Consider the following 25,345-nt stretch of genomic DNA (forward strand, 5'->3'; position numbering starts at 1 on the left):
TGATTCCCTTCCCAGATGCCTGCAATGGCCGCGGCTGGACACGGCTGGAGCCAGGGGTTGGGAATTCAACCTATGTCTCCCTGGCCCCCAATCACTTGAGCCATCACAGCTGCTTCCCAGCGCCTGCGCTGTTGGGAAACCGGAATCAGCAGCCAGAGCTGGGAATGGAACCCGAGCCCTCCAACATGGGGGTGCAGGTGTCTATTGCTGTGCCAAACACCTGCCCCCAGGCTGACTGTACAAGGAGGATGCCTGGAGCATGGGTTGGGGACAGGCACCTTCTTTTATTCATTTGCTCGGCAATACCTACTACGCTTCCTCCTGTTCCAGGAGCCAGGGGTGCGGCGGTGCAGTGCGTTAAGCCAGCAGTGGGACACCCGCCCTCCATTTTCCGAGTGCCTGGTTAGAGTCCTGGCTACTCCACTTCTAGTTGCATCTAACGTGCCTGGGAAGGCAGTGGATGATGGCTCAAGTGCTTGGGCCCCTGCCACCCACGTGGGAGACCCGGATGGAGTCCTTGGTTTCCTGGCTCTTGCCTGGCTCAGCCCTGACTGTTGCAGTCATTTGGGAAATGACTTTCAAACCCATCAATCAATCTTAAAAACAAAACCAAACAGTGAGATAATGCAGGAGTGAATTATACTCTTAGTGTATTAGAAGTAGATACATTTCGTCATGTGACTTTGGACAAGCTATTTACCCAGTGGTGCCCAGCCTTTTGGACACAGCAGCACAGCCATCAGTACCACAATGGCCGATGGCTCTACTACTACTGGGCCTCGGCCCCTGCAGAGCCACCATCTCACAGAGGTCACCTGGGCTGGACAGCCCGTGAGGGCCCTTGTTCCTGGACTGACATCAAATGAAAGACAAGGTGGGACTGAGACAATTGCGATAGGAGGAGAAGCATCCCTCCAGGGTCTCGAAGGTCAGGCAGAAAGGGTGTTTTTGTTTGTTTGTTAAGAAGGCTTTATTATTGTTGTTGGTTTTTCACTAAGCAAAGCTAGGAGGAGCCAGCAGGAGCCAGGAGGGTGGTGTGGCTGAGGACAGGAGCCAAGGCACTGTCTCCCCTGCATCTCCGGATGCGGCATCACTAAGTAAGGGCCCTGCTTGGCCTCCCTGTGGGCTCAGGCTGAGGTTAGGTCCTCGTTTTAGGGAGCCATGCCTGACTAAAGAGTGACCAGGATCGGGCAGGCACTTAACTAACACAAAAGTGATGTCGCTGCTTGGGACAGTGTAGCCAACCTCTGAGCACTGGGTTCGAATCCCAGCTCCGCTCCTGATTCCAGCTTCCTGTTAATGTGCACACTGGGGGCCGGCTCAAGGACTTGGGTCGCTGCCACCCATGTGGGAGACCAGGATAGACTTCTGAGCCCTTGACTTTGGTTGAGAGCATTTGGGGAGTGACCCAGCAGATTGGGGATCCGGCACTGTCTCCCTGTCTCTGTGTGTCAATAAAATCAGTGACTAATAACAAGGAAGGAGCAGCCGGGCAGGGCAGCAGGCAGGTCGGTCAGGCCCCACAGGAGGGGGCAGTGGAGGCTCTGTGTCTGGCCCTGTCCCCAGGAGGGAGGGGGGTCATTGAGTATTGCATCCTTTGATTCAAGTGGCCAGAGTGGTGCCCGCAGTGGAAGAGGGGCGAGGGCGCCCTTCCAAGCCCTGGCCCAGGCTGGAAGGTGAGGAGCAGTGGGCGAGGTGATGGCCACGGGGCTTGGCCTCCCTGCCTGCCCCGCCTGTGGCAGGATCACCCTCGGGACCACCCTCTCTGCCACTTGGAGCATCCCTGGAAAGAGGGCGAGGCGGGCTCTGTCTCTCTGGGTCTGAGCAGAGGCCGGGGTGAGTCTGCCCGCAGGCCGCCCCCAGGGAGCCGGACACCGGGTTGATCCCGCCGCGCCGCCGCCAGCCCTGCCTAGGACTGCGGGCCTCTCCCGGAGCCATGGCGGCCTCCGGGCGCGGGCAGAGCGCAGCGGAGAGGCCCAGCGCCGCCTCGCTCCGGAGCCGGTCCCGCCCCGCGCCTGCTGGGCCTCCTTCTTCCCTTCCTCCGAGTGACTTCCTAATAACTGTAATCAGGCTGTGCGGGCCGAGGCCGGGCGGGGAGCTTGCGGGCTGGGAGCCCGGAGCGTGGGGCGGCCGCCGCTGCCATCCGGGCTGGGGAGCCCGGGGAGCCCCTGGCTCCGCAGCCCCTCCCCACCTCCCGCTCCCCAGCTCGGCTCTAATTATAAATGGTTTGACGACTTTAGGCCGGGCCCTGTAATTAAAAATACAGAGGAAGACAGGCAGCATTGTCTCCTAACGAGGCCTTTAATTGGTGGAGTTAATTTTAACGGGGCCCTGCCAGTGCCTTGGAGGAGGGAATTCCAGAATTGGGGCTCTTGCTGGCACCCCCCTGGGGCGTCGGCCCTGCCAGAGAGGCCTGGGGGCAGGGCTGGTGTCTGTTTATTTATCTGTATCCCCAGTGCCTGGCACACAGCAGCAGTCAGTAGATGATTCTGGAAGACACCAGTCAGTGGCCTCCTGGAAAAAGCAGTGGGAGCATCCAGCGGTTCCAGGGTGGGTTGTTTGGTTTTTCCCTCTCTGCCCAGGATTCTCCCTCCCAGAATCCCACACTGGGGAGAAGGTGTTCCTCCCAGAAGGATGCTGGCTTGGCTGGGACACAGCTCAGATGACGAGTTGGGTACTGAAAGGGCAAGAGCTGAGCTCCCCGTCCTGTCCCTCTCCAGACCAGCCCTGGTAGCCAACTCCTGTCCTTGGGCTCTCCCATCTGCTTGGGGCCCTGCCCCCTCCCCCCCAGAGCTGAGGAATGATTCTTTTAGTTTCAGCTCAGGCTGAATTAACGCCTTTCTTTGGATCTTCTTAACGTTCCCAAACATATGCTGTTATTTTCAGATGGAACTATTTTTAAAGATTTATTTATCTGAAAGGCAGAGTGACAAAGACAGGGAGGGAGCCACAGAGAGGGAGAGAGATTTTCCATCTGCTGGTTCACTCTCCAAATGCCCGCAACAGCCAGGACTGGACCACGACAAAGCCAGGAGCCTGGGACTCCACTGGGGTCTCCCATGTGAGTGGCAGCGACCCAAGCACTTGGGCCACCATCTGCTTCCAGGCACATTAGCAGGAAGCTGGATGAGAAACAATGTAGCGGGGGCTGGAACTGGCTCTCAGGCATGGGCTGCAGGTTCCTAAGCAGTGGCTTAACCCCCTGCATCACAGTGCCTGCCTCTGCTCCTATTAGAGAAAATACGAACAGTAGAATGTTTCCCAAGGGCAGGTTGCAAATGCCAGGAATCTTGGTAGCAGTAAATACTCACTTTTCTAAATTCCGAATCATGTCATAACCTCCAGCTTCCCAAGAGCTGGGACAGTTCCACCACTGTCCCATGAGGTGCCTGGGGGAAGTCATAGAAGCTGAATTGTCCCAGGCTTTTGAACCTAGCACATAGTAGGTGCTCAGTTAGCAAAGACTGATGGGACAAAGACATAAGCCTAACCCTAAGGGCCGTCTGATTCTCCTCCTACCGGCGCATTTCGTCAGGAATGTTCCTCTCCAGAGGCACCCAGGAAGATCCTTTAAAGGCAATCCTTCCTGTACCGCAGACCCTCCTCGTGCCCTGTCCCCATCACCCAAACTCCATCCCGAAATTTGTCGGTTTCAATAAAGGCTGAACAATACGTTTGAAATATTAAACCGCTGTGTACCTGCTGTCTGCGGAGTCAATGGCATTGATGTCTCTGGGGAGGGCAGCTACAGCCTAGAACAAAGAAGCCGGCTGAGTTGCTGAATGGATTTTTTAACTCAAGGCGGAGGCCGGTACAATAGTCTACCAGCAAAGCGATTTTGATTTGCAGGAGCCAGAGTTTAAGAGAGAACACTTTAGCTTCAAATTCCAAAAAGGCTTAGTTTAAACTCAGTACCGATGGTGGAATTTTTAAAAAAAGTGAAGCCCGGAGGGTCGAGGGTCGAGGGTCGAGGGTCGGCGTGGATGTTGATTGCATGTATCTTTCTGCACGTGCAGAAACCGACGCGACTGAACTTTGGCTCTCAGATCAGGTCTCGTGTCCAGTGTCGGGTTGAAGGTTTAATGAGTGATTGCAGCAACACCACGCTTGCTTACTTCGTGGCTTGCTGCGTGCCAGACACGGTGCTGAGGCTTCGCTCTATCTCATTTAATCTCAACAGTTCCACGAAGGCGGGGCCGTGAGGCAGATGAGCTCATGCACGTTGCCCAACACTGTGCAGCTCCAACAACGCCTCTCTGTCTGTAGATCCGTTCCATCTCCTCTGTTTCCATCGCTCCTGCCCCATCCAGGTTCTTGCATGTGCTCTTCCATCTGCTGGGATGCTCCGTGCACAGCTTGCCTGCGTCTCCCGAGGGCCTCCAGGGAGAGGCAATTGCTTCATCTTCCGTGCTACCATTAGACGTGTGCGCACCTAGCTTCTACGTTGGCACTGTAGTTATTTGTGTACGCTGGTCCCTCTTCTTGTTTGCCCTGTCGTGGGGTCTTCCCTGTACCTCCACAGTCCAGCCAGTTCTCGGCAAATGCTCAGGATCAGTTGTTGCCTGTGACCAAATGACTAAGAATGTATGTGTGGGAAAAGCAGTGACCACAGCGTGGGGGCTTGGGCTAGCGCCGTACCACACAGGAAGCAGTTGGGGAGAGAGCTGGAGTTTAGAAGGAGCTGCTGGGCCTGGTCTCTGTCACTCCCCCAGCTGTCACTTAGGGGTCAGAACCCCAGGTGTGATGGAGATCATGGCAGAGCCCCAGGCTGCGGGGCCCGAGGCAGTCAGTGCCCTGCTCCCTCTGGGACTTCCAGCATGTTCTGCAGCAGCAGGAGCAGACGGAGGCCCTTAAGGTAGTGAGAGGGCCTGAGCCGTCCTGGCCCCCAGCAGCCCCACCCCCACCCCGTGACTGTGGCTGCTCCTCAAGGAATCCGGCCCAAGAAGGAGGGCAGAATGCGTGAGTCAGGACCCGTGGGAGGCGAGAGGCCCAGTAAGCAAGATTAATCAGATGTTAATGTAATACTGGAAAAAAAAAAAATGGGGCCGACGCTGTGGTATAGTGGGTAAAGCCGCCGCCTGCAGTGGCAGCATCTAATATGGGCGCCAGTTCGAATCCCGGCTGCTCCTCTTCTGATCCAGCCCTCTGCTATGGCCTGGGAAAGCAGCAGAGGATGGCCCAAGTGCTTGGGCCCCTGCACCCACGTGGGAGACCTGGAAGAAGCTCCTGGCTCCTGGCTTCAGATCAGCACAGCGCCGGCCGTAGTGGCCATTTGGGAAGTGAACCAATGAAAGGAAGACCTTTCTCTCTGTCTCTCTCTCTCTCTCTCACTGTCTAAAACTCTACCTGTCAAATAAATTAAAAAAAAAAAAAAAAAGAATGGGAAGCAGGGAAGTGTCACTAGGATTTAATGTCCTCTGCAGTCTGTAGAAACAGGAGCTTTGGAACTGTAGGCTTATCTACTTCTGCCTCCAAATTATCCCAGGACCCAGTGGCTGAAAACAGTGATAACTTTCTTTTTTTTAAGATTTATTTTATTTATTTGAAAGACAGAGTTACAGAGAGAGGTAGAAACAGAGAGAGAGGTCTTCCGTCCGCTGGTTCACTCCCCAGACGTCCGCAACAGCTGGAGCTGAGCTGATCCGAAGCCAGGAGCCAGGAGCTTCGTCCAGGTCTCCCATGTGGGTGCAGGGGCCCAAGGACTTGGGCCATCCTCTGCTGCTTTCCCAGGCCACAGCAGAGAGCTGGATATGAAGTGGAACAGCTGGGACTAGAACTGGTGCCCATATGGGATGCTGGCGCTTCAGGCCAGGGCTTTAACCCCCTGTGCCACAGCGCCGGCCCCTACAGTGATAACTTTCATTGTCTCTCACCGCCTGTGGTCAGGGGCTGGACAGGGACAGCGTGTCTCTGCCAATGATTACGACAGCCTCAACCAGGGAACTCGGAGGGCCAGGCTGGAGTGACCTGAGGGCATTGCCAGTCTGAGGATCACCTTCCGAGCCCGAGCTGGGCCACTCACCTGGCCTGCTTGCTTGGCCCGTTCACCTGGCTAGCAAGTTGGTGCTGGCTGTTGAAGGAGGTTTCAGTTCCTTTCCATGTGGGCTGCTTCATGGAGATGCCTGGGGTTCTCATGGTGTGTTTTCTGGCTTTGCATGGCAGAGAGGGAGAGGGAGAGAAAGAGGCAGGGGAAGGGGGGGAGGGGAGGGGGAGGGGGAGAGGAGGGGGAAAAGGAGGGGGGAGAGGCAGGGGAATGGAGGGAGGAGGAGGGGAGAAAGAGGGGGGAGGAGGAGGGGAGGGAGAAGGGGGAGGGGGAGAATGAACTTGAGGGAAAGAAAGGTGTATCCCTTTTTTTAATTTTTAATGTTTATTTATTTGAAAGGCAGAGAGGGAGGGAGGGAGAGAGATGGGTGAGGGGGAGGAGAGAGAATCTCCTGTCCACTAGTTCACTCTCCAAATGCCTGCAACAGCCAAGGCTGGGCTAGGCCATTGCTAGGAGTCTGGAACTCCATCCGGGTCTCCCACACAGGTAGCTTACATGCTTGAGCCATCACCTGCTGCCTCCCAGGCACGTGAACAGCAAGCTGGATCAGCCGCAGAGGCAAGACTCAGTCCTAGGCGCTCGGGTGTGGGCTGTGGGCCTCCTCAGGACATGGTGGCCGCTGTGCCACCACTGTGACAAGGTTCATCCTTGTGTGATCTTCCCTCGGAGGTGAGGTAGCCACATTCCTATCATGTCCACCACAGTCTCTTTTTAAAGTAATATTTATTTATTGAAAGGCAGAGTAAGAGAAGGAGAAGGAAGGGGAGAGAGAGAGAGAGAGAGAGAAAGAGAGAGAGAGAGAGAGAGAAAACTCCTCCATCCACTGGTTCACTGAGGCTGGGCAGACTGAGGCCAGGAACTCCATCCGGGTCTCCCACGTGGGTGGCAGTGGCCCGAGAACTTGGGCCACCACCTGCTGCCTTCCCAGGCGCATCAGCAGGGAGCCGGGTCTGATTGCAAGGTCTGATCTTTTCTGTCCAGTTCCACTGTGCCGTCCCTCGTATGGGTCAGCACGACGGGAAACAGCCTCCTTACGGTTGTACCTTCTCTGCCTCTGGTCTGCTTTTGACCTGTGCCTGAGCTCAAACTGCTCTCTTTTCATTCTCTCCCTCTTTTTTTTAAGGCGGCAGCTTCACCCACTACGCCACAGCACTGACCTGAGCACATTCTTTCTAAAATGCATACAAATCAGATCCCTCACCAGCTTAATACCAGTCAGCGGTTCCCCTTCAACATCGAGATACAATTCACTTACCATAAAATTCGCCTTTGTGAAGCACACTGTTCACTAGTTTTCAGTATTTTCTCAGACTTGCACAACCATCATCACTGTTTTAGGGCACCTGCTTCCCCCTAGGACCCCGGTACCCATTAGCAGCCACTGCTCGCGTCCTGTCCACGTGTCCAGCTCTGGGCAACCACTAATCAACTTTTGACTAATTTGCAAATTCCAATTCAATTTCATTGAAATAGAATCGTACAATATGTGACCTTTGTGTCCATCTTCTTTCACTTAGCATAAAGTTTTTCTCTCCCACTCAGTCTCCATAGAGACTATTGAAAAGTGCCAGTGTTGACTACATGGCAAGTCTTCCCAGTGGGGAACTGAGAAAAGTTTTCAATTAGCAACAGTTGTACCTTGGAGAAACCTCACTGGCTCAGCACCCCCTCTGTGCAAAGCCAGCTCCGCACTTCCCAAGTTCATCAGTGTTGTCACGTGGATCCGTGCTCATTCCTTCCTCGGGCTGAAGACTGTTCCGTCCTATTGATACACCCTGTTTTAGTTGGCCCTTCACTGGCTGAGGGACACTCGGGCTGCTTTGCTTTGGGGCTGTTCTGAACAGTACTGCTGCGAATACTTGTGTGCAGGCTTTTGTGGGATGGATGTTTTCCGTTCTCTCGAGGATCTGTGTAGGCGTGGAATGTGGGAGTCACAGGGGGAACTCCGTCCCACGGACTGTAAGCTAATGGCTCTGATCTGCGTTTCTCTAACAGCTCTGATGTGGAGCACCATTGTACGTGCTCATTGGCTGCTTGTCTTTCTTCTTTGGAGAACTGTCTATTCAAATCCGCTGTCCATTTTAACCGTAGCTCATTTATCTCTTAATTGCTGAATTACGAGCGCTCTTTAGCTACTCTGTGTGCAGGGCCCTTATCCATGGCTGCCTTTTGTCGAGACGATGCATCTCAGTCCTCGTCCTCGTCCCCGGTTTCACCTGGGTTCCTTCTTGGTGGCGCTCCATCCCCTGCCCCTCCCTCGTGGTCTCTGCGAAGCTTTTCCTACTTCCTTGGCCAGGGGCCCCCCGAGGATGCTGTGCCCTCCAGCGGGAACACTGGTCCCCTCTTGCCTGGCTAACACCTGTCCCCTGATACTTCTCTCAAGGTGCATCCCTGAGGGCCAGAAAGCTGGTGGCCCCAGGCAGGTGATCTGTGTCCTGGGCCCAGCCTCCCAGGGTGAAGCTGGGCTCTGATGCTGAGAGGGAGGTGGCAGAAGTGACCATGCAACAGGAGGGGCGGTGAATCCCACTCTGGTTAGATAGGATTTTTTAAAAAAAGATTTTATTAATTTATTTGAAAGGCAGAGTTACAGAGAGGCAGAGACAGAGAGAGAAGTCTTCCATCTGCTGGTTCACTCCCCAGTTGGCCGCAATGGCAGATCCGAAGCCAGGAGCCAGGAGCTTCCTCTGGGTCTCCCATGCGGGTGCAGGGGCCCAAGGACTTGGGCCATCTTCCACTGCTTTCCCAGGCCATAGCAGAGAGCTGGATCAGAAGTGGAGCAGCCGGGACTTGAATTGGCACCCATATGGGATGCTGGCACTGCAGGTGGCAGCTTTACTCGCTATGCCACAGAGCCAGCCCCTAGGTAGTATTTTTTAAAATTGGGAGCTAGGAACTCAATCCAGGTATCCCACATGGGTTGCAGGAGCCCAATTACTAGAGTCATCACTGCTGCCTCCCAGCCTCTCCCAGGAACCTGAGACAGGAGCTGGAACTGAGACCCAGGCAGTGTGGGCCATGGGCCTCTTAACCCCCATGCTGAATGCCTGCCCCAGTTAGATAGGAAGTTTAAGGTCTCTTAGCCTAACTTCCTGGCCCATAGTTGGAGCATCTTTGTAGTGTCTCTGTCTAGCCCGTCCTGTTCCTGCATCCCACCAAGGAGAGCCAAACCGCTGCTCTGGGGACACGCAGCATCCTCTTTGGGATAATGGGGTGGTGTCTTCCCCTGCAGGCCAACAGCCCTGGCCTTGACTCTGGCTCTGTCCTCAGCAATGGCATCCACAGCAGGGCTCCATAACTTCTTTTTTTTAAAAGTTGTCTTTTTTTTTCTTTTTTTGAAAGGCAGAGAGAGAGAGAGAGAGAGAGAGAGAGAGAGAGAGAATCTTCCTTCCATTGGTTCATTCCACAAATGGCCATAATGGCCAGGGCTGGGCCAGGCCAAAGAAGCTCCATCTGGGTCTCCCACATGGGTGCAGAGGCTCAAATACTTGCACTGTTGTCCACTGCTTTCCCAGGCCATTAGCAGGAAGCTGGATTGGAAGTGGAGCAGCCAGGACTTCAACCAGCACTCATATGGGAGACTGGCGACATAGACGGTGGCTTAAACCGCAGTGCTGAAATGCCAGCCCCCAGGTCTCTGTGACCTCCTGCAGAATTAGCTTATTTGTCGATCTGTAGATTGGGCCTGGGTAGTAAACTCCACTTGCCAGGGTCGCTGTTTGGTACACACAGTGAGGGCTCAAGTATGTGAGTTGCTGGTTCACTTCTCCTCCTATCAGGAAACTCTGAGTGCAGCCCGCGTCTGCTTCCCTATGAATCCCAAGTGCTGGTCTTGCAGCCACAGGGAGCGCATCTCTCTTATCCACACCATTTCTGCTTGGAGTTGTCCCCTTCCAAGCCTGTCTTCTGCAAACCCGGCGTTTCTGCTTTCCTCCACTGCCCTGCCCCAGGCACCCACACTGAGCCAGCCCTCGTCCCGGCGTTCTCCAAGGCAAATCCGTTCCATGGAACACAGCTGGATTCTTCATGGGGTTAGCTCGTGTCTGTCAGGATGGAAACCCTGTCGGATTCGCTGTACTTGGCAGAGCCCTTTGCACGTGGTGAGTACCCAGTAAGCATGTGTAGACTGAGCCTGTGTCCCTCGGTCAGAGTGAGTACTCCAGCCCGCCGTCTGTCCTCTCTCCCTCGCTCAGTCGCAGCTGAGGCCAGGGTGTGAGCCAGGCAGTGGCGCTGTAGGATCATTCATTCTCTCCTTCTTCCAGCATTTCCTGACCCCAGAGTGATGAACCAAGCCCTGGGCTTGGGGCTGTAATAAGAAATCGACTCCTCCTGTGGCTGCAGTACCCAGCGACGGGAACGGGCTGGCTGAACATGTCGGTGGCTCCTGGTAATCCCTGGGGTCCTTGGCGTGCACAGCCTCGCCCCAGCCCATCTCTGCTTCACGCGTCTCTGCACCCAGATTTCCCTCTTCTCAGACGGACACAGTGTGTGGGGTTTAGGGTGCCCTGTGCTGCAGCAGGACCTCATGCTATCTTGATGACACCTGCGAGGACCTTGGAAGTGAAACAGGGGCAGATGTGCAGGCCTGGGGGAGCGTGAACAGCAGGAGAAACAGCCCGTGTGCTCCAGGCACCCAGAGTCTAGAGGAAGGGGAGCAGCTGCGTGAACAGGAGCGGTGTGGCATGGACAGGAGGCCGTGTGGGGCAGACAGCGCGCGTGTGTGGAATACGCTAAACAAGCGCCCCTCGGGCAGGAGTTGGGCAGGGAGAGTGGGAAGCGGTGGTCCTGGAAGAGGAAGCAGCCTGAGTAAAGGCAGGAGAGATGCCCTGGGCAGTGCAGGGACCCACCGGGGGCTGGTGATGCATGAGAATAAAGTGGGGATCACGGAGTGACAGAGATAAGGCTGGTAGGGAGAGCAGGGGACAGCTGCAGAGCACTGGGGACACCTTGGGCCTTATCCCACGGGTGACTGGAGGCCAGCTGGAAGCCTTAGGCAGGAAAAGGACAAGGCCGAATGTGTCTGGAAAGGTGACTCTGGCCTCCCTGTGGGTGGGTGGCCAGGAGGCTGGCAAAGCGACTGGAGACCAGCGCTGGGCCAGGTGACAGCCCCGAGGTCGTCGGTGGTCAATGTGGGTCTCGGCCAGTTGACGGCACTGCTCCTCCCGAAGCGACCACCATGCACCTGTTCCACACACACAGCTTTGCAGGTAGAACTTGACCTTCGTGAAGGGGTAGCCAGACATCAGCAGCTGTTTGTCTCCGAGCCGAGGTCAGGTTTCCACACACGGGCTCTGAGTGCAGGCTGAGCTCTCCAGTGAGCCAGCTGGGCTCTGCCTGGCATTCAGAACCCCGGGGTTTGCTCCCTGGGTTTTCCCAGGGGAGCCTCTGCCGCATGCCTGGGCTTCCTGGGACGTGTTCAGTCCTCCGTCAGGCGCAGCTTCAGGTCTGGCAGGACCAGCTGGCATAGGAGCCCTCGGCCCTGAGCAGCCTGGGAGCGCCCCCCTTCTGCTGGACCGCGGAGTGCTCCCCCGCTTCTGGATCGAGGCGGTCTCTAGGGGCCAGTGCCAATGCGAGCTGCTAGGCAGCCCATGCACCTCAGGGCCCTCCTGGCCCAGCCCACCTGATCCTTTGCTGTCACCTGTTTGGTGTCATCCCCCCTCCCCGCCCTGTGGAGTGTAATGCAACCTCCTTTCTCCGTTCTAGACACAGGAGATATTCCACAGACCAGTAAAGGGGAATTGGATGGGGTTAGTGCCAGTGTGGGTGGGAGCTGATGGGCAGTTGAATGGCCTCAGGGCTGGGCTATGGGACCACCCACCGTCTGGTGAGCGCAGTGTACAGAAGTGCAATCTGGGAGAGATGGAAGTGGGGGTGTCTGGGGAGAGGCCTCCCTTCTGTGGCGTCCCAGACAGCTGCTCTCGCCGATTCATTGATTCATTCTGTTGGGAAGAATGGGCAAAGACTTGAAACAGGCTCCGGAGACGAGCGGCTGTCCTGTCTAGCATGCACTTCTGGTGTTTTGCAGGAGTTTATTGTCTTCGCGCTATTGTACAGCTCTGGAAACTGGCCACGAGGGGACACAGTGAGAGGGGGCCCACTACAAGCCAGGAACCAAAAGCGGACACCGAGCGGGCGGGGGACCTTGATCTTGAACCCCCAGCTGCTGCAGCTGCGAGACAGAGCTTCCTGTGAAGCCAGGAGCCCGCGGAACTTCCTCCCGGCAGCCTGAGCTGACCGACACAGCCGTCGGGGCTGCTTTGAATTTCTCTATGGAATTCCTTGCTGCCATCCTGCTCGTTCCTCCGTTAATGAAGGAATTAAGCAAAATGCTGGACACGAGTGGATTTCCTATCTGTGTGAGAGTCGTGATTTTATCCTTAAGACAAAAGGTATCCACTGACCATTCAATCGCTGAGTAACTTTTTATCCACGCCCTTTCCCGGCCCCAGCCGGGGGCTACCGCCTGGGAGGACCGAGATGAATTAACCCAGTCCCTGTCCTCCAAGACCCCCAGTGCAGCGCAGGGCGGGCAGGGCAGACATCCGCAAGGGGCCCGGGGTGCGGCGCTGCGGCCGCTGGGGCCGGGCGAGGGCACTGTCTGCAGGGATTTGAGGCAGGATGGGGCTTTCCTCCTGGGAAAGGCGTGAGCCCTCGCATCCGACGGGCCCGGCTCCAAGTTCTCACATCACCACTTCAAAGCTTTGTGATCTCAGATAAATTAATTTTCTTACCTGTAAAGTAAAAATAGTATTTTCCTGTTAAGGGTTTGTGAGAGATGAATGAGGTGCGGCCTGCAGAGAGCTTGGCTCGGTGCCCGGCACATACTAAGTGCTCAGTTAATTGTGAGTCTTGCCACCCCTCGGGCTGCACAGAAGTGCGGGGCAGCCCCCCGCCCCCTTTTGCTCCCTGCGAGGTGACAGCTGAAATTCCTTTAGGAGAGGAAAGCCCTTTCATTACACAGCCAGCAAAGGGCTCCCGGCGTGAACAGCCTGGGACAGGAAACACGCAGACGGCAGCCTGCGCTAACCTGTAATTTGCTGCTGCCAGGACTTGGGCACAGAGGTTTTGATAAGAATAACCCCTTGCCTGTGAGCGCCCGGGAAGCACTTTCCCATCTCTGACCTCACCTAATCCGCCCAGCGCCTGACTGGGGAGGGTGGGGCCCCGAGGATCACCCTCCTTTCTCCGAGGAGGGGACCTGGGCTTGGAGCAGGGTAGCCAGCTACAAGCCCGTAGCCAAGCCCGCACTCCCTCAGTACACACTTCCCACCATGGGGCGGGGACAGAAGGGGGGGTGCAAGGAAACCGGGGGAGGGGGAGGAGGCCGAGGTCACGGGTGCTGCAAGAGGCCCTGGTGAGGGCAAGCAGAGCCCCCGAGGGTGGTGGGTTCAGGTTCTGGCATCTACAAACTGTGATTTTTAGCCACGGGCACGCTGGGCCTCCATTTCCTGTTATAAAATGGAGGAACTGGGGCAGGTGTTTGGCCTAGCAGCTACGACGCTGCCCTCACTCTGCACCAGAGAGCCTGGGTCTGAGTCCCAGCTCCGCTTCCCATTCCAGCTTCCTGCCGATGCACACCCTGGGAGGCAGCAGGCGATGGCTCAAGTAGTCGGGGGCCTGCCACCCATCCGGGAGACCTGAGCTGAGTTCTGGGCTCCTGGCTTCAGCCCGGCCCAGCTCAGGCTGCGGCAGGTATTCGGGTGGTAAAGCAACGGCTGGAAGATCTCGCTCTGTCTCCCTGCCTTTGAAATAAAATGAAAACAAACAGAACAGAACAGAAGGGCATCGTGTAGGGCGGCTGTCAGAATAAACAGGATGGCAGCAGCCGGGCATCCGGCACGAACGTGGACTGCGAGGACTGCAGGCCGCTCAGGGCAGGAAGGAGCAGGAGGAGCTGGGGCTGCAGCATCACCAGGGGCTGTGTCAGGAGGGCAGGCACGAGGCGGGACTCGGGGTCTTCAGGTTGGAGGGCCCTGGGACAATCGAGGCGCCAGCAGCCAGGGTGCTGGGGACCAGGTGGCTCCAGGAAGCTGTAGGCACCCAGCGGGCCGAGTGGCAGGGGCAGTGCTGCGGGTGCTGGGGGCGGGGCGTGGGTGCCTCCCCCGCCTGGCTGCGGCTGCTTCCCCCTGGGCCCAGGTCTGCTCCTTCCAGGCCTCGGCTCACCACCCGCCTCCCCGCACCGTGGGCTTCTGTTGCCGCGGCTGTTTCAGAAGGACAGATGGACTGGGCTCAGTGTTTCTGACAGGCTGCTGGGCCCCCAGGCTGCCTCCCTGCCGGCGTCCCCCAAGGACGCCTGCACGCTGCTGCTGCTGGCTCCGGCCAGCTGGCTTTTACAGCCTCTCGGCTCCCTCCTCCACCAAACAAAGCAAACCCTCTCTCACCTGGCTCTCCAGACAACATCTTATCTTTCCCTCTCTCTCCCTCCCTCCTACTCACTTTCCTTCCACACTGCAATGTGGCCCCTGAAGTCACCATCCCCCAGCCCCACCCTCTGCTTCTAGCCCCAGTGATGCGGGGTGGGGGTGGGGTGGGGGTGGGGTGGGGGCAACATGGACGCTGCTCCCAGAAGCCCACCCTCCTGATGTCTGACCCGAGCCCTCCTTGGCGCCTTGGACCTGGCTGGCGTCTCTCAACTCCCTCCCAGGGCCGGCAGCTCCGCTGCGGGGGCCCGGGCTCCTCTCCCTCTGCACGTTCCCCCCGCGTGAGCTCATCCCGCCCATGGCTGTAATTCCGGCGGATGGGCCGCGGCTGCCTCTCCAGTGCGGGCTTGTCTCCGAGCTGCTCCACTCGTGGACACCTCTGTCTGGATTCCCGCCCCCCTCCCCCCACGCTCCACCTCCACATGTGTGAACTTGAATGCAGTCTGAACCTGGCCTCCTTCCTTCTTATCTCAGCGAGCAGCTCCTCAGGTGCCTGTCAGGAACCTGGGCGGGATTCCTGCCTCCTTCTTGCTCACCCCCCACCCTCGGGTCAGCCCCTGCTGCCCTTTCCTGCGCCCCCACACTAGCGCGGGAGGCGGCGGCTGTCACAGTGGTCAGTGGTCGGTGGGCGCCCCTTCCTCCAAGCTGCCCTCCACCCCGCCTCTGAGGATGAGTGTGAGTGAAACTGGTGCTCTGCCGCCCCCAGACCTAGTCAGATGCAGAGGTCACGGCTCCCCGGCTTGGGGACTGTGGCGCACTTCTTTCGAGCACCCGTGTTCTCCCGTGTAAGGGGTGGGCCGGTGCCCCGAGCTTGCTGGGAGCCAGGTGTGCGTGGCTGGCTGCTTACGCACCCCCAGAGAAAGGCTCTCAGCCTGCCAGCGAGACAGGTTCCTTTGCCTTGGACTTGGCCCACGGAGGGTGACAGATGAAGCTCCCCCCCCCCCCCGGAGTGGGGGATGTGGGAAGAAAGGGGCTGAGCTGCCCTAATCTGGGAGCCGGGAGGGGCGAGGCCCGGGGCGGGGTCGGGGGAGGCTGAAGAAAGAAGCAGGAGAGGTGACTGGCACAGCAGGGGCTTGCAACACAGCTCGGACTTTTGAAACTTTGAGCCCCATGCTGGACTTAAAAAAGTCCCACCTCAGTTACTCCTGAGTTTGGCTAAAATTCTCCTACCAGTTCTGCCTCTGGGCAGTCATGTTTGGGGGAAATTACGGAAAAGGAAGAGGCACGCCACGCCACCCACCACTTCTTACAGGGAGCTCTCCTGGGCCTCCCTGTCCTGAGTGTGGTTCAGGTGACCCCTGCTGTAGGTCACCGAGGAGACAAAAAGGCACGAACTGAGTCAGAACAGGACTTGGGGAGAAGAAATCAAAATGAGAGAGAATCGTGCAGAGGCCGGGTCCTCTCCATACTCAGGAACCTTGGAGAACACTGGGGATGGGGGTGGGGCGATTGTAGAGGTGGGGTGGGGAGGTAAGGAGGTGGGGCAGGGATGGGACCATTGTTTCTCTTTTTTCTCTTTTTTAATATTTATTATTTATTTGAAAGGAAGAGTTACAGAGAGGCAGAGGCAGAGGCAGAGAGAGAGCAAACGAGCGAGCGAGAGGTCTTCCATCTGCTGGTTCACTCCCCAGAAGGCCGCAATGGCCAGAGCTGGACCAGGTGGAAGCCAGGAGCCAGGAGCTTCTTCTGGGACTTCCACGTGGGTGCAGGGGCCCAAGGACTTGGGCCATCTTCTACTTCTTTCCCAGGCCATAGCAGAGAGCTGGATTGGAAGTGGAGTAGCCGGGACTCGAACCGGCGTCCATATGGGATGCCGATACAGCAGGTGGCATCTTTGCCCACTATGGCACAGTGCTGGTCCTGGGACCATTGTTTCTGAACACTAGACATTAAGAGAGCACTTGGATTGTTGTTGAATTAGGTGCAGTACCTAAAGCTCCTGGCCCCAGGCCCAACATACAGGAGACCCTCAGAGATTCAGGCGTCACTACCTTAAACACGCATTACCCACTCCACAGCTAGCAAGGCTGCAGGTTTCTCATCAGGCACGAAGTGCCACATCAGTTCGTCCATCCGTCCGTCCGTCTCCTCGTCGGCTCGCTGGACACCCGGTCTCCCTGATGGGACACGCCGTCCCAGCAAGCACCACTGATCGGATCCTGGACACTAACTTTTTCCGGCTGTGGCTGTCACCTGCCCTGATTTTTAATAACCTCGGTCTTCCTGTGTGTCCCCAGGGCACCTTCTGTCCATCTCCGCTCACCTGTCACTGCTGGCTGTCGAGGGCCACTGTTCTCCGTGTGAACGGATAGAGCTGGCTGATTTCACACGTGAGTTTCGGAAACAGAATCTACCACTTTTCAGTCCCGCCCTGTGTTCTGTCTTCCTTCCTCCCATCACCACAAGCTTTCTGAGTCGGGAATCAAATGGGCGGTCCTCCTTGGGTTCCCCTGTCTCACATCACTGGCCCCACCCTGCCAGCCGCTGCCGTGGGGGCTGGGAGAACAGCACCCCGAGTGCGGCTCTGTCACACGCGCTGAGTACTTGGAACAGCACCCTGAGTGTGGCTCTGTCACACACGCTGAGTACTTGGAACTGATAAAAAGCAGCCTTGTAGCTGAGGTCTCTCTGGCCTCTCCCCCACCCCAGCACAGGTAGGGGCTCCCTCTGCAGTGTCCCAGAGGATGGACCCCCCGAAGCTGAACGCGTGGGAAGGAAGACTTTGTCCAAGGCTGCTGGCTGTTCTTTGGGCCCATCCTACTCCCCTAAAATCGTGTACCCTTGCTCCACACTGCCCACACCCCTGTTTCCCTGGGTGCACGCGCCTCTGCGTCTCACTGGGCTACTGCGACACCGCCACGCACGTGGTGAGCTCGCTGCCTGTCTCCCGCTATCTGTGTATTGCGGTTGATGCCAGCGGACGCAGGGATACTCCTTCCGGGGCAGGGGGAGAGGAAGCTCCTTTGCTTACAACCGTGCTCCTGGATGGGGCCAGGCAGAAGGAGGCTGAGGCCAGCTCCAGAGCCCCTGGTCTGGTTCCCCCTGTGTCTTCCCTCCAGCGTGCTGGGGCCGTGTGAGCTGCCCCGACGCCATAGGGGTGGAGAGGGGACCAGGAAGGGGTCTTTGAGAGAGAGGCGGGTGAGCAGTGTGACGCTGAGGGATACCCCTGAGCTGTGGGGAGCGGTCAGTCAGTCACAAAGCCTCCTCCCGGAGGTCTCATCAGCAGATGGGGTCTCCATTAAGGAAAGGTGCAGATGTGTGAGCCATGGAGAATTAATGATACACAGAAGGTCAATACCTTCTGGACTACAAAGGACCTCAAGCTCATCTCCTTCAACCCTGACCCACGGCAAGAATCTCCTCTTTCATCTCTGGTGGGTTTTTGGTCTTCACTTGTATGCCTCCAGTGACGGGGAGCTCACCACCACCACAGCAGGAACTTTTAGGCACCTGATCATACCTGTTCTCCCCACCAGCCTGTTCTCTCTTTCCTAATCCAGAATCTGATTTGAATCAAGTAGCCACCTCTCCACATGCCAAGGAGAGAATCATAACCGACCTAAGGGGTCGTGGGGAGCCCATCTGCTGCACCCCCCCCCAGTGAATGATTTAGGCAAAGCCTTGGACATGGGACACAATTCTAGCTAATGAGGTGCAAGGAAAGCCTGCTCGGAGCGTCTGCAAAAGGTGTCAGAAAGACACACGAGAAGAGCTGGGCGTATGTGATGCCTGGAACTGGGGCAGCTATCTTGTGACCATGGAGATAGCCAACTGAAGACAAAGTGGACAGGCCGAGGGGAACAGAGAAGACATGCACAAAACCAAAACAGACACGAGAACAAACACAAATTGGGGGTGCTGACGTAGTCGCTGAACGGCTGAGTTAGCCAGTCCTGGAGCTGCAGCTACATTTTAAGCAAACCCAAAAAGATATGAACTCATTAAGCAGGCATCCAACGAAACGGTTTACGCAAACTGCAACTAACCCAGGAATCTCTAATCCTAACCCTGTGCGATTGAGTTTTGAACCTTAACACCCCTCTGTTTTATTTTGCTTTTTCAGTTTTGCCCCACCGTCCGCCTCCCCTGGATCCGTGGATTAGCATATTAGAATATTCTCCCCACTGGGAGGAACAGGGCTGAGGAGGGAGCGCCCCAACACCAGCGCAAGCCGGGGTCCCCTCGTCGTGGGCTCTGTCTTCCTGTGGACCAACGCCTGGCTGATGGGTTCACGGCGCCTCTGATGCACGGGCTGTCCTTGCTCATAAGGATGGACCGACGTCAGCTGACCTGCATGTTCCTTCTCAGGTCTAGGGGGTGCGGGGTGGGGGCGGTCATGGTGTGGCCTTCCCCAGCCCCTTTGCTGCTGGGCAGGCAGGGCCAGAGGTGGAGATGATTACCTGGGGCCCACCAGAGGGCGCTCCTTTCCCAGTGGCCGCCCCACACTCACTCCTGAGGCCCTGGCCTTCCCCAGGCCTCTCTCCCACTCACCCTCCTGACCCTCAGTCAGAGTAGGGCTCCACCTCCTACAGATCCCAAAACAGATCTTAGGGGATCAGCACTGTGGTGTAGCCGGTAAACCCGCCATGTGCAGGGCCGGCAACCCATAGGAGCATTGGTTCAAGTCCCGGCTGCTCCTCTTCTGATCCAGCTCCCTGCTAATGCACCTGGGAGAGCAGTAGAAGATGGCCCCAGTCCTTGGGCCCCTGCACCCATGTGAAGAGACCTGGAAGAATCTCCTGGCTCCTGGCTTCAGATCAGCCCAGCTCTGGTAGTTGCAGCCATTTGGGGGAATGAACCAGTGGATGGAAGATCTCTTTCTATCTCTATGTCTCCTGTCTGTGTAACTCTGTCAAATAAATATTAAAAAAAAAAAAAAAAAAGCCCCTGACCTCAGAGAGCTCCTGAGAAGTGTGTGGGGTGGGCGTCTGGCCAGCAAGGACAGCTGCATCCGGTACTCGGGTGCTGAGAGTCCAGGCTCTACCCCTGCTGGCCTCAGTTGCTCGGCCCTTCCAGGGGACCTGTCCACGGCGTCGGAGGTGGTGGGGAGTAGGAAGATGGACCTGGCCTGGGTGTTTGGGTTTGGAGGTGATTTTGGGGTGCTGGGTAGCCAGGGGAGCTGCCTCACAGGGACCACTGCCTCTTCCTAATGGCCCAGCATAGGAGGAAAGGCAGGAGTCTGGGGCCAGAAGCCTGGCCTGCTGCTGGCCCGTGCGTGGGGGCGGGGGCGGTGTACACCCGCACACACTCAGGCACACCTACCTCCCCCTCCCAGGCTGCAGGTGTGCCCCCAGCTGTCAGTCCACACCACACGCCGCCTGTGGGGCTGGGGGCTGAGGGCTCTGCGGGTCTGGGCAGGAGCAGAGCACCCGGGATGGAGGAGGAGCTCCTGCCCCGGCCTGGTTGGCCAACACCGGAATGTGCAGGGAGTGGGTCCGGCTGGCAGTGTCTCCATGCACAGGGCTGGAGGGAGGGGCAGAGCCCGGCAGCCCTTTAAAGAGGGAGGGGGCGACTGGGCGCGCCGGGGTGGGGGGCTTCCCGGAAGTCAGCTCTGGAGGCCCTGGGGGTGGGGGCTCCCGCGCTCAAGTTCCAGGGAAAGAGGAGAGGGGAGAAGGCAGGGCACGAGAGCCGGGAAGCACCAGTGCCCCCGCCAAGTACTGCCCACTGCGCATCCTCGCGGGGCGCCCCTCTCCTCCCGCGGACTCAGGGACCTTAAGGAGCAAGTGGCAGCGCAGGGTCTGCACAAGGCCTGTCTGACCCGTCTCGCCCCTGACCCAGCGTCCAGGGGAACGGGGTAGAAGGCAAGAAGGATGCTGTCTCCGGAGAGGAGCGTGGGGCAACGGGGAGGGGTTTGTTCCTGGGGTCACTTGACACCCCACCACCCTGAGCCCTGGTTGGGGAGGTCTCGGGGTGCCGCGGGTCGCTGCAGCGGGGCTCCCACCCCCACTGGCAGTCCCAGGTGTCTTCCCTGGGGCAGCTCACCCGGTGGAGGGCGGAGAGGCGCTTGGTGTGCAAAGGCTGCGGCGCGCTTCCGGGGCCGCCCAGCAGGGGGAGCTCCGGCCCCCCACTCACCAATTCAGAGGGTCTGAGAAATAGGAGGGCCGTGGTACGGCGCTCTATCCACGGCTGAGGCAGGAGTTCTTCCGTTTGGCGGCCTGCTGGGGGGGTTGCCTCCCAGCCCTCTGTCCCTGGCCCCCCCTGGCCTGTGTGACTCCCGTGCTGTGGGACCTAACACTCCGGAGGGGTCCCAAGGCCATGCTCAGAAAGGCAAGGAAACTCATGGAAGTTTAGGGAGGGGGCGCCCGCGGGCACAGCAGGAGCCAGGCATTCACTGGGCAGGGGGCTTCAGGAAGCACTCCCAGCCTGACTGTTCTGGCCACCTCTGGGTCCTGGGCCATTTGAGGAAATTCGGGAGGCAGCACTTTCCCTTGCCCTTCTATCCTATCCTATCCTATCCTATCCTATCCTATCCTATCCTATCCAATCCTCTATATGAAAGCTGCACTCCATGGCGCTGCTTCAGGGGTCTCCAGGATGAAGGCGCCTGTGCGGCGGGGGTGCCTCTGTACCGCCCAGGACGGAAGCTCTAGCCAGGCGTGTCTGCTTCACTTGAAATGAACATGGACATGACAATGCCATCCCTTCCCGGTATTGAAGAGCTGCACAGGGCGCACGGCTGTGTGGGGGAGAGCACGGACTGTGGGTATCCCTTCCCGGGTCTGCCTTGGGGCGGGGCCCAGATGCGCAGCAGGGGCAGGTGTGTGGGAGGCGCTAAGGAGTCGGGCGGGAGGAGCCTGGGAGAGGCTGGGACAGCCTCCAGACTCCGCCTGTACAAATCGCGTGGTCTTAGGCAGTTCCTTCACCGCCCAGAGCCCGTCACCTGGCCAGCAGAGCGGGACTGCAGACGCCACCTCTGGGGCTGCGGGAGCCTTGGGAGAGATGCGGGGAGCACGCACACATGCACGCCTGTCCGGGCGGGAAGTGGCGCAGACGGCAGATCAGCCCCTCAGAGATCCTTGAGTTCTGTCTCCCCAGTCCTTTAAAATTATAATGTGCACGCAGTCTGCTTCCTAAGGAGGATTTGAGGCTGCTAACCCCTTATTTTACAAATGAGCAAATGGGCTTCGGGAGGTTTACTCAAGTCACGTCGTCCCCGAAGTTCCCTGAAGTTGGGAGCCAAGAAGCCTTGCATAAATGCAACCCTGGCCTCCCCGCCCCGACGCCATCATCCACTTCAGCGATGTGTGCAGCTGGGCTCACCATGCCGCCGAGGCTCCAAGAGAGACGGCCGGCTGGACGGGGGTCCCATCTGGGGATCGGAGCACGGGGTTCAGGGGAGCTTCTGTGTCGCATCTGCTCACACATTCCAACAGTTCACGCAGTCAGCACTGTAGGACAGCCACCGAGCAGGTCGTGTCCACCTGCCTTCTCTCCCGCGCTTCCTCCACAAGCATGTAGATTCCATAGCAGCCCTGCTTGGAACGGAACTCTGGACCCGAGAGGTGCGCCCCTTGCTCAAGGACACACAGCCAGCAAGGGGCGGCCGTATCCGTGTTCCAGCAGCCCTCTGCGTGCCGGGTGCTGCAGCCTCCCCACCAGCTCCAGGGTCCTGGCTGCCAGTGCCTTCCCGGGGTGCCGGGCTGCTTGGCGCTGGGCTGTCAGGGAGAGTTACAGGCTGATGGGAGGGCGCCAGGGCTGCTCGTGGCAGAGCCGGGGCTTTGATGGGGGGAGCCCAGCTTTGATCTCCTTTTGAAGTTCCGGCCACTTTAGCCGGGTGAGAGCAGGGAGGGGCGTGGGGGAGAGAGAAACAGATGTGTGACAGCAGAGAGCTGCCGGGGAACGGCAGTGCTGTGGGCAGAGAGGGCCAGGCCTGGGCACCAGCAAAAGGTGGGGAAAGGGCTGAGTGTGTGCGGTGGGAGCCGGCTCAGCAGGCAGCACTAGCAGCTTCCAGCCTCTTCCATCCAGGGCTCTGGGCGGCAGGGGGGTCTGCACAGTGGTGCCGCCAGCCCCCAGCCTCACGTTCCTCCTGGCCTTCCTAGCACTCTCTTATGGCTGCCTCCCCCCTCCCCCGCCCCAGGCTGACTGTCGGTGTCCAAGAACCCAGGGGTTCTGACAAGCTCCTGGACACATGGAAGGCATGAACTGGCCCAGGGATGAGGCAGGCCGGGGCGGGGGAGGGGCGGCTGCCGGTCCAGCCAGGCACCTGCTCCTGTCTCACAGGCTTGGTCCCCCTGTGGGGCTGCCACGGGCAGGCAAGGGCAAGCACGCCGTGTGCAGAGTCTTCCTGGCTTGGCAGCCCCTGCCTCCCTCTCCCCTCCCCACTCCCACCCGGCCCCAGCACTCTCCGGGGCCCGTTCCCCAGTGGTTCCATCAGCTTTCCCCCTGTCCTGGGTACACTGATCCTGTACCTTTCCAATTCTGGACCCAAACAGGGGGCCTCTCTGGGGCTAGGACGCACCCCTTAGCTCCACGGAGCCGGTGACAGCCAGCGAGTAGGCAGCAGAACCCCACCCTTCCCTGGGTCTGTGCCAGGAGCACCCAGGATTATACCCGCCCGGCCCCGTGTACTTCAGAGAGGCCGGGAGGGTGTCCAAATTAGGATTTATGAGATTAATGGCTCTTTTCTGGGCCCCCAGTCTGTCTCCCCACTCTGAGCCTCTCCCTGGGGGCCCGGACCTCACAAGAAGCTGTGCCGTGGAGCCTGCTTCTCTGGGGCGCGAGGAGCCTGTGCCTGGCGCCCAGCCCCTTCCTCAGGCCCACGGTGTCCCTTCCTTGGGAGGAGGGACACAGCCGGCTTCCAACTCCAGCCCACTGGGAGCGGCTGTGCAGATGGCCCCCAGGGAGGTCCCCGCACCCACTGGCCTGTCACTCCTGCAAACCTAACAGCGGGGCTGGGGGCTTCATCTGCAGAGGATGTTGGCGATGGCGTGTGGGGTGCTGGGGGCAAAGCCCTGGCTGGTCACGGGTCCTGGGACCCTAACTAGCTCTTGGGAGGTGTGGGACACTTGCAGGGGCCACCAGAGAGGCTGTGCCAGGGCCCATCCTGCTTTGCCAGCCCTAGGACTGCTCGGGAAGGGCGGCAGGGCGGTGGGCAGGGTGTACCTGGAGTCCGGAGGCAGGGCTGGGCAGCGCGACGTTGTGTGCTAGGCCGGGCTCAGCTGGATGGTGGCATATTCCACGGCTTCTCCGGGCCCCGGCACGGCGGGCCGTGGCCCTGGCACCTGTCCTAGGGCGGAGGTGTCCAGCTCTGCGTAGTAGACGTCGGGGTCCTCTGGGTCAGAGCCCTAGGAATGAGACAGCGGGGAGAGACGGCAGGAAGCGAGAAGCGGGGAGGACCAGGAGGAAGCAGCCCGGAGGTGTGGGCGTGCGGGGGTGGGGGGACGGGGTGGGGGTGGGGAGAGAAGCCGACGCCGAGGATCAGTGCCCACAGAGAAAACCAGGGTCTGGAAGCGTGCTCACAAAGCTGTCACAAAGTGTCCCCAGGCCTTGCTGAGCTGCGTCCCCTTAGCCCCGGGAGGGGTGCCTCGCTCTCCCGGCCCAGGGTTCTCAAGGCCCTTCTCATTTTGCAGAGTGGGGAGGCCAGCCCAGAGAGCAGGGGTCACGGAGGCGGTTTCAGCAGAGCGGTGGTGGCACCAGTGGGACGCGGAGTCGGTGGCCTGGCTTTGAATTCAGCTGGGTTCCCTTACTATGGCATGTCTGGCCCCCTGCTCATCCACCAACCATCCTAGGTTTTCAGTTTTAGAAAAGATCATTTAGTTATTTATTTCAAAGGCAGAGAAGACAGAGAGAGAGTAAGAGGGAGGGAGAGAGAGAGAGAGAGGCCTCCCATCCATTGGTTGGTTCACTAGCAGATGCCCGTGGCAACTGAGGCTGGATCAAGCGGAAGCTGAGAGCCAGGAGCTCCATCTGGGTCCCCTGTGTGGGCAGCAGGGGCCCAAGCACTTGACCATTACCTGCTGCCTCCTGGAATGCACATTAGCAGGGAGCTGGACCCCGGAGCAGAGCCAGCACTTGAACCCAGGTCCTCCAGCTGTGAATGCCGGCATCCTAGACACCCCGTTAACCATGGTGCCACGTGCTGGCCCCTGAGCCTGGGATGTGCTTGCACAATGGGGAAACCAAATGCATGTAAGCAATATCACTACCCATGGACCCCAGGGCTCCCCCTCCTACGCCAGGTCCCGACTGCCCCCCCCCCAGTACCAATCTCATGCCCCGCAGTGGCCATGGTCAGGGACACAATGCGGGGCTAAGGTGAGTGTGTGAGCCCCGGAGTCCTCTCAAAGGAAAGTTCTGCCCTGCCTCCTTCTCCTCCCCAGGCCCTCTGAGCTTTCTAGAGCCAGCCTGGCTTGCTCACTGCCTGCTGGCAAGGAGGCCCTCACCCTGAGTGGAAAGTGGCACCCAGAGAGGCCGTGGCCCAGTCATGTGCGACCTGGGAGAGCGTGCTGGTGGGGAAGACTTCCAGCCCCCATGACGCAGGCATCTGAGAAGCAGGGCACAAGGCCTGCGGGGGGCGGAGGTGGTGTCCAGCCCTGCTTATGCCGAAGTCACGCGGACATCTGCTGAGAACAGCAGGGACGGAGGGCCTTCAGCAGTTAAAGCCACAGACCCTCTGGCAGCCTCCTGCGGAGATGTGGCGGAGCGGACGCAGCAGAGGAGCAGCCCCAGGGTGTGCAAGAAGGATCACAGCCCCAGGCATGCTTAGCCACTGCAGGTTTGCTGGGCCAGGAAGGGCCGGGCTTGGGAAAGACCAAGGCTGGGACGGAGGGAAGAAGTCCTCCGAGGATGAGTCCCTAAGAGCAGACAGACGAGGCCCACCCTGCCCTGGTCAGAGCTCCTACTGCCCCATGCTGGGGTCAAGTGCAGAGGCAACAGGAGCTGCCCA

The 25,345-nt window shown here is 58.6% G+C and overlaps 1 protein-coding gene, 1 long non-coding RNA gene and 1 other non-coding gene across 5 annotated transcripts in view; 1 reads left to right on the top strand and 2 right to left on the bottom strand.

The window, feature by feature from the left end:
• Positions 1 to 7,585: 7,585 nt before the first annotated feature.
• LOC127484942 (U4 spliceosomal RNA) lies at positions 7,586 to 7,725 on the bottom strand. The gene has a single exon (XR_007912148.1). It is a non-coding gene; the product is annotated as a U4 spliceosomal RNA (small nuclear RNA).
• A 4,365-nt stretch (positions 7,726 to 12,090) lies between these two features.
• The window catches only part of NECTIN1 (nectin cell adhesion molecule 1), a 102,302-nt gene continuing 89,047 nt past the window's right edge, over positions 12,091 to 25,345 (bottom strand). The window contains exons 9-10 of one of the 3 annotated variants that reach the window (XM_070047241.1): positions 23,563 to 23,744; positions 12,091 to 12,771 (exon numbers count right to left, since the gene is read on the bottom strand). In XM_070047241.1, the coding sequence (XP_069903342.1) occupies positions 23,604 to 23,744 (141 nt within the window). In that variant the 3' untranslated portion in view covers positions 12,091 to 12,771; positions 23,563 to 23,603. Of the gene's footprint in view, positions 12,772 to 21,864; positions 22,116 to 23,559; positions 23,745 to 25,345 lie in introns of those variants that run through there. The other 2 variants (XM_070047247.1, XM_070047252.1) reach the window with 2 other exon arrangements.
• Positions 14,433 to 19,453, top strand: LOC127491611 (uncharacterized). Its single transcript, XR_007920404.2, has 3 exons — positions 14,433 to 15,135; positions 16,698 to 16,790; positions 18,524 to 19,453. It is a non-coding gene; the product is annotated as an uncharacterized lncRNA (long non-coding RNA).

Source organism: Oryctolagus cuniculus, chromosome 1 (assembly GCF_964237555.1).
Source record: "Oryctolagus cuniculus chromosome 1, mOryCun1.1, whole genome shotgun sequence".
In the NCBI taxonomy this organism is placed as follows: Eukaryota; Metazoa; Chordata; class Mammalia; order Lagomorpha; family Leporidae; genus Oryctolagus; species Oryctolagus cuniculus.